This window comes from Poromitra crassiceps, assembly GCF_964638095.1.
Source record: "Poromitra crassiceps genome assembly, chromosome: 7".
Classification (NCBI taxonomy): domain Eukaryota; kingdom Metazoa; phylum Chordata; class Actinopteri; order Beryciformes; family Melamphaidae; genus Poromitra; species Poromitra crassiceps.
In genome coordinates this window covers 50,386,631-50,394,130 of record NC_139628.1, presented here as the reverse complement: position 1 = coordinate 50,394,130, position 7,500 = coordinate 50,386,631, and the positions used below count along the sequence as shown (strand labels likewise).

Here is a 7,500-nt window from a genome sequence, read left to right as displayed (position 1 = left end):
TGTGTGTGTGTGTGTGTAGGAGCAGTTGGGCAGTTAAGTGACTTTCTGATTGTTTCATACAGGATGTGAAACTCTGATGAGGAAAGGAGGTGTGAGAGCCAGACAGAGAGCAAGAGAGAGCAAGAGAAAGTGTGTGTGTGGGTGTGGGTGTGTGCGGGTGTGTGTGTGTGTGTGTGTGTGTGTGTGTGTGTGTGTGTGTGTGTGTGTGTGTGTGTGTGTGTGTGCGCGTGTGCGTGTTGTACGTGTGTGTGTGCGTGCGCACGTGCCACGCGCGCGCATGTGTGTGCGTGGGTGTGTGGGTGTGCGTGTGTGCGTGTGTGCAGGTGTGTGTGTGTGTGTGTGTGTGTGGGTGTGACAGAGAGAGCTGTAGTACCTACCAGTGTTGAAACTGTGTAGTGGTGGCTGCTGCGTCATTCTCAGTTTGACACATGCGCTGGTGAGGGTGAGCAGATCTGGAGGAACTGTTTCTATGTCTGAGAAACAACACAGACACCAACAATCAGCACACTGAAGATCTACTGTCATTATACAAACCTTCATCTGAGGCAGAAATACTGTTTCTAGGTCATCATTGCCATATACAGTATATATTATATTTTGATCGTTTGGACGTTTCGAGAACAGCTGATAGCTATTTTGGAAGAACATGGAGGTCACATCAGGGAGAAACCACAAGCAATCTGATTTGTCCGTGTTTACACCTTACTGTCTCTGGTTAGCTTGTGGATGGTTAGCTTGGTTGTTAACTTACCGTCTCTGATTAGCTTGTGGATGGTTAGCTTGGTTGTTAACTTACCGTCTCTGGTTAGCTTGTGGATGGTTGTTAACTTACTGTCTCTCGTTAGCTTGTGGATGGTTAGCTTGGTTGTTAACTTACCGTCTCTGGTTAGCTTGTGGATGGTTGTTAACTTACTGTCTCTGGTTAGCTTGTGGATGGTTAGCTTGGTTGTTAACTTACCGTCTCTGGTTAGCTTGTGGATGGTTGTTAACTTACTGTCTCTGGTTAGCTTGTGGATGGTTAGCTTGGTTGTTAACTTACTGTCTCTGGTTAGCTTGTGGATGGTTAGCTTGGTTGTTAACTTACCGTCTCTGGTTAGCTTGTGGATGGTTGTTAACTTACTGTCTCTGGTTAGCTTGTGGATGGTTAGCTTGGTTGTTAACTTACCGTCTCTGGTTAGCTTGTGGATGGTTGTTAACTTACTGTCTCAGGGTTAGCTTGTGGATGGTTAGCTTGGTTGTTAACTTACTGTCTCTGGTTAGCTAGTGGATGGTTGTTAACTTACTGTCTCTGGTTAGCTTGGTTGTTAACTTACTGTCTCTGGTTAGCTTGTGGATGGTTAGCTTGGTTGTTAACTTACTGTCTCTGGTTAGCTTGTGGATGGTTAGCTTGGTTGTTAACTTGGTGCCATGGCACGAGTCCGATACCTCACGAGTCCGACACCTCACGAGTCCGAAAAAAGAGGCTAACTTCCCCCAGACCCTAACCCAAAACCTAACCTCTCCCACCCCCACGCCTAAACCTAACCTCCCCCAGACCCTAACCCAAAACCTAACCTCTCCCACCCCCACGCCTAAACCTAACCTCCCCCAGACCCTAACCCAAAACCATGAGGTGTCGGACTCGTGATGTATCGGACTCGTGAGGTATCGGACTAGGGGGCAGTCCCCGTTAACTTACTGTCTCTGGTTAGCTTGTGGATGGTTAGCTTGGTTGTTAACTTACTGTCTCTGGTTAGCTTGTGGATGGTTAGCTTGGTTGTTAACTTACTGTCTCTGGTTAGCTTGTGGATGGTTAGCTTGGTTGTTAACTTACTGTCTCTGGTTAGCTTGTGGACGGTTAGCTTGGTTGTTAACTTACTGTCTCTGGTTAGCTTGTGGATGGTTAGCTTGGTTGTTAACTTACTGTCTCTGGTTAGCTTGTGGATGGCTTCTTTCCATTCGTCAAGTTCATACAGCGAGGACAGGAGGAGAGAGTGACTCTGCAGTGAGACACAACAGCTTATATATCAGGCATAAGTTAAGATGCTTTTTTGTGTGTGTGCGTGCATGTGTGCGTGCATGTGTGTGTGCGTGTGTGTGTGTGTGTGTGTGTGTGTGTGTGTGTGTGCGTGCGTGCGTGCGTGTGTGTGCGTGCGCACCTTGCCACTGGGGCTGTGCAGTTCCAGTCTGTGGACAGGTGATTGTGTGAGCAGCGTCAGCTCCATCTGCTGCAGCTTCTTCCTGCTGCGAGCTACCAGGCTCCTGGAGCCCGTCTACACACACACACACACACACACACACACACACACACACACACACACACACACACACACACACACACACACACACACACACACACACACACACACACACACACACACACACACACACACACACACACATTTTGAATACAGCACTCAATGCATGAACATGTTAACATGTTACTGTACAGGTTAAGAGGTTAAAACCAACATGTCCTCATACCGAAATGACAGAATAAGTAGATTTCCAATATCTCCCCAAAAGACATGAGCGAAAGGGTGCGAGCAGGTGATACTGTTCACGTTGGAATTGTTTGGAGATGTTTGGTCAGATTGGACAAGTTCAATCCTTGTTTGTCCGTGTTTAGCCCATGGCACACCAATTAAACATTCTCCAGCTGGCAACATTGTTGTTGTCAGTTGTTGGCTATAACTTTGTTAAGGTTAGGTTATGGTGAACGCAAAGTCGCGAACCCGCCTCTCTCGCTTGCTCTCTTGCTTGAAAGATGAGAAAATTACCCGGTCCACCCACCCCTTCACCCTTAGGTGTCCGCGAGCTGTCAGACTGTTGTTAGGTTAAAGACCACCAGAGGTCACCGGCGCCGCTAATTCCTGCTCACAGCTCCCGACTATGGCATATGCACTGGAGGCATGCACTTACTCACACGACCACAAGAGGTCACATTCGTAAACATCAGTCGTTTTAACCCCCTTTAAAATTAACCAATGTTGACGTTCTTCTTGTGAGGATGGTCTGATTAAAACTCAAGACTGGTCACCTCTCTCTTTTCACACACACACACACACACACACACACACACACCGCGTGTTGCCGCAGCTGCTGTCGGAGCAGGTACGTCTTGGTCCTGAGGGTGTGGAGGTGTGCGTCTTCCTGGTCCTCAGCCCAGCGCAGTCTGAGACCGGCCAGGGGCAGATACCAGCAGAACCTGTACTGGTCCTGCTTCCTGGGAGGCAACACACGGCACACACACACACGCATGCGCACACACACACACACACACACACACACACACACACACACACACACACACACACACACACACACACACACACAGACACACACACACACACACACACACACACACACACACACACACACACACACACACACACACACACAGTTTGTGTGAAAGTCAGACCATAATTAATTAAATATGTATGTATACATACATTAATTAAATATATAATTATACATGAGTGACGCGTTCACGCACCCTCTGCACGCGGCCTTCAGCTTGGTACACAGCAGCAGGTCTGTGTACAGGAAGAGGTGGCGCAGGTTCCGCTCGCCCTCACACACATCCACCACAAAGCCATCACGCATCAACTGCCGTCTCTGGGCCGCAGAAACGCACACACACACACACACACACACACACACACACACACACACACACACACACACACACACACACACACACACACACACACACACACACACACACACACACACACACACGTGTTGTTATATATGGGTGGGACTGTTTGGGGGGGGTTTGTTTTGATGTTTTCCTGTGAGTTTCCTGTGAGTGGGAGGATGTGCAATTGCGTGTGTGCACATACAAATATACATTAAAACACTGTAAGTACTTTTGGCGTGTGTGTGTGTGTGTGTGTGTGTGTGCGCGTGCGTGCGTGCGTGCATGCGTGCGTGCGTGTATATGCGTGTGCACTACAGTACATGTATGTGTGTGTGCGTGCGTGTGTCAGGGGCGTTTCTACGGGTGGGCCCGGGTAGGCACAGGCCCACCCACTTCTTGCCCTGGCCCACCCAAAAAAAAAAACATTTTTAATTGGTTAATTGGTTTTCTAGAGGCAAACTTGCTGCTGCCTTGCTAGCTAATGGTTTTGTAGCTTAAAAACGCAGGGCACATCATCTCCAGAGTCTAATGCATGACGACTTCATGACATCTAGGAATTTTGCGCGCTTCCCGTGCAAAATTTCGTCATGCAATTGCCCCACCAATTTTCTCCAGGCCCACCCATAATTGAATTTCTGCATTTTCTGTATGTGCATGTGCACTATGTGTGTGTGTGCGTTTCCTCTCACCATGCCGTGACTGAGCGTGACCTCTCGTTTACACTGTGACCCCTCGTTGACCCCAGACAGGAAGCTGCGGGACAGCCTCAGAACTTCCTGTAGCACTGCGTGATCCCCGTGATCCACGGGTGTCGTCTGCAAGACGTCCTATAGAGGACAGAGACTCAACATTAAGGTTCAGCTGTGTTTGGTCTACAAATACCCCTCTTTCCACGTAATCGTAACCTGCCGTAATGATGAATGCTAACTTGGCTAGCCCATACATGTTGGTATATCTATGCAAATACAGTAACCATTGGAATATCTTATTTAATCAAAGGCGATGGGATTTCAAGCAAGACGACCCAACTTCAACTCAGTTCCTGTCATTTTGGCACGCGCGTTTTGCCCATGGTTTTTGTATCCTAGATTTGACATTATTTGCATTTGTAACATCAGGATAATCCCGTCCCTGACCTAAGTGGTTCTTTCTAGTCCAGCAAAAGAGTTGGTGCCACTCTGGATTCAAGATTAGGCAACTGGTTCAAGATTAGGCACTGGCCCCGCCCCCAGAACCCGCCCTGGAACTGGTCAAAAAAAGCCAAATCCATATGGGTCACACGGACTGCAGTACATTGACAGACTACTGCTAGTTTAGCTAATGCTAATTTAATGCTAATTTAATGCTAATTTGAATCAAGGAGAAACAAGAATAGGGAAGAAAGTGGAGAATTAAGAGAGGTTTCATGAATTGAAATGAAAAGGACTACGAGCAGGTAGTCAGCTTGGTGAAAATGAATGAATGAATGAATGAATGAATGAATCATCGGGGGTTTTCTCACTTGCAGCACCAGTGTGGTCTTGGTGATTCTGTCCAGAGGTTTGTACAGGAGAGCTGGAGGGGAGAGGACAGTGGTTAAACACTATAGCAACCAATCATGTCATAAAACAACACACAGTCCATATATATGTAATGAAGTTATGATACCATTATAACTAAAGTTCGGGAACAAGGCCACGCCACAACCAACCACTCATTCAATCATTCAATCAGTCAATCCCTCGCCCCACCTGGATTCAATCATTCGCTCCACCTACATATACGCCCCAAACCAAGATCCTTTCTCGCTCTTGTCTCAGTCCAAACTCATCCCTCCCACCCAACCAACCCCTTCATCTTCTATCTCAGCTTAGGAACCACCGGGGATCAAATGGAGCCATGAAGACCATGAAGAGCTTCCATCGCCGAGGCAGTTCCCCCATCCAGAGTCTCCTTCCTTGGTTCCTTGAGACACCTGCTCATACTTCCTTTCAAGTCATCCCCTCATCCCCTCATCCCTCATCCCTTCATCCCCTCATCCGTTCATCCCTTCCCCCATCCCTTCATCCCCTCCCCTCCTCCTAATAAACGATGAATCTATTGTGGCTTGGTCACAGTTAGTGAACTGTACCTTCAAAGGTGTATTTGGTCCTAGCTTTGTGTGAGCTGTTGTTAGACATCATGTTCTGCAAAACAAAACGAGACTAATAAGACTGTGCCTGCAGTTTAACAGCATATTTTGGTTTAGCGTTCAGTCTAGTTCTCCTGGATTTCAAAGTGTGCTTTGTTTGTTTTACCTGGGCCAGCGTTTGGAAGCGATGGTCAGACTGTGTGCACTTGCGGACAATTTCAACAGCCTGCTCATAGTTATCAATGAAACCACGATACACAGCAACCTGGTTCACCTGCACAAGCGGATGGATGGGTGGATTTTACTATCCAATGAAATTGGAGGAAATTACTATCCAACCTATGGCGTTGACTTACAAAATAGCAACGCTTTCATGCACAATGTCATCGTTACTTATGAAACATTGACAGATTAATTTAAGGTAGCATTTATTCTTTCAAAAAGGATATATTTCAAATGTTAAACAAAAATAAATAATTTTGTCTATTGCATAATGACATTTATACATTTAATCGGCAAAGAGAGGTATTGAGAATAGTATTGATTTTGAACCAGTATCAAATTTGAAGTACATAACTGGTACTGTAGCAGTATTGAAATACAATCCTACAATACTTATAGTCTAAGTGTTCAGTGTCATGAACAAGAGCCTAGGGGGTGGTTAGCCATTGTATATAAATATAGAGTTTTGTTTTGTGTGTGCATGTAGGTGTGTGTGTGTGTGTGTGCGTGTGCGTGTGTGTGTGTGTGTGTGTGTGTGTGTGTGTGTGACTGTGTGTGTGTGTGTGTGTGTGTGTGTGTGTGTGTGTGTGTGTGTTTTGACGGGTCTCTCTACTGACTCTCTGAGTCTCTACTGTATAACTTACCATCTTCAAAAATAGATCCCCCACCATCAACTCGAACCCTCCCTGCTTCAGCTCTGTCTCATCGGCAGAGCTCCTCTCCTTCTCGGGGTCCGGATCCAGCGGCGCTGGCCCGGGCTCTGCGTGCGTGCCTGGGTCCAGACGGGCCTTCAGACCGGTGTAGAAACACTGGTGTATGTCTCTGAGCTCGGGCACCTGGTAGAAAACTGTGCGCACTTGTTGACTGGACAGAACCGGCTGGGACGTCCCGGCGGATGCCCGCAGAGCTTTCATGGGCTAGAGGGGGCAGAAGGATGTATAGTAGGATAAGGCAGAAAAAGGTGATGAAGAAATACTAATGAGTTGTTCAAGCAGAGAGAGAAACTAACAGTCAACAACAGTCAACAGACAACAGTCAGACAGTCACACAACAGTCACTCAGCTTTGGCACTACACTCCAACCGCCCGTATAACAGCGTGTTTACTCACCCATACAATTAAAAACTGTGCAGAGCTCAAACTGCGCAACAACCATAAACACAATCTGTGAACCCAGAGACTATCAGTCTGACTGATCAGTCGACTGTCTGATAGACTTGCCACAAATATAACATCACACATAACACTTTTTTTTTTTTAAACTTGAAGCCACACAAGCATGCCGCTGGAAATAGCAGTAAACATACTGTAGGGGGAAATGAATACAATAAAAAGCACCCGTTCTTGCACCACCACTTCCTGGCGCAAGTCTCATATCCTGCAGCTCGATTCGCAACCCAACCTGAAAAGTCCGCTCTTCCTCTTTGTTCGTTGACCATTAACCAAAAGAGAACTACTCAAAACCTGTGCTGATAGGAAGCATGCATATTAGCATAATTTAGCATATTAGCTATGTCCAATGTTAGCAGGGATGATGGCTTGGATGA

At 46.8% G+C, this 7,500-nt stretch overlaps 1 protein-coding gene across 1 annotated transcript in view; it reads right to left on the bottom strand.

Annotated features, from left to right (window-relative positions):
• The window catches only part of LOC310779311 (breakpoint cluster region protein), an 18,949-nt gene that overhangs the window by 8,802 nt on the left and 2,647 nt on the right, over window positions 1-7,500 (bottom strand). The window contains exons 4-13 of the mRNA XM_083639844.1: window positions 6,599-6,871; window positions 5,899-6,006; window positions 5,733-5,787; window positions 5,124-5,176; window positions 4,312-4,449; window positions 3,476-3,597; window positions 3,064-3,205; window positions 2,139-2,252; window positions 1,904-1,979; window positions 378-473 (exon numbers count right to left, since the gene is read on the bottom strand). Of these exons, the coding sequence (XP_083495970.1) occupies window positions 378-473; window positions 1,904-1,979; window positions 2,139-2,252; window positions 3,064-3,205; window positions 3,476-3,597; window positions 4,312-4,449; window positions 5,124-5,176; window positions 5,733-5,787; window positions 5,899-6,006; window positions 6,599-6,871 (1,177 nt within the window). The remainder of the gene's footprint in view (window positions 1-377; window positions 474-1,903; window positions 1,980-2,138; window positions 2,253-3,063; window positions 3,206-3,475; window positions 3,598-4,311; window positions 4,450-5,123; window positions 5,177-5,732; window positions 5,788-5,898; window positions 6,007-6,598; window positions 6,872-7,500) is intronic.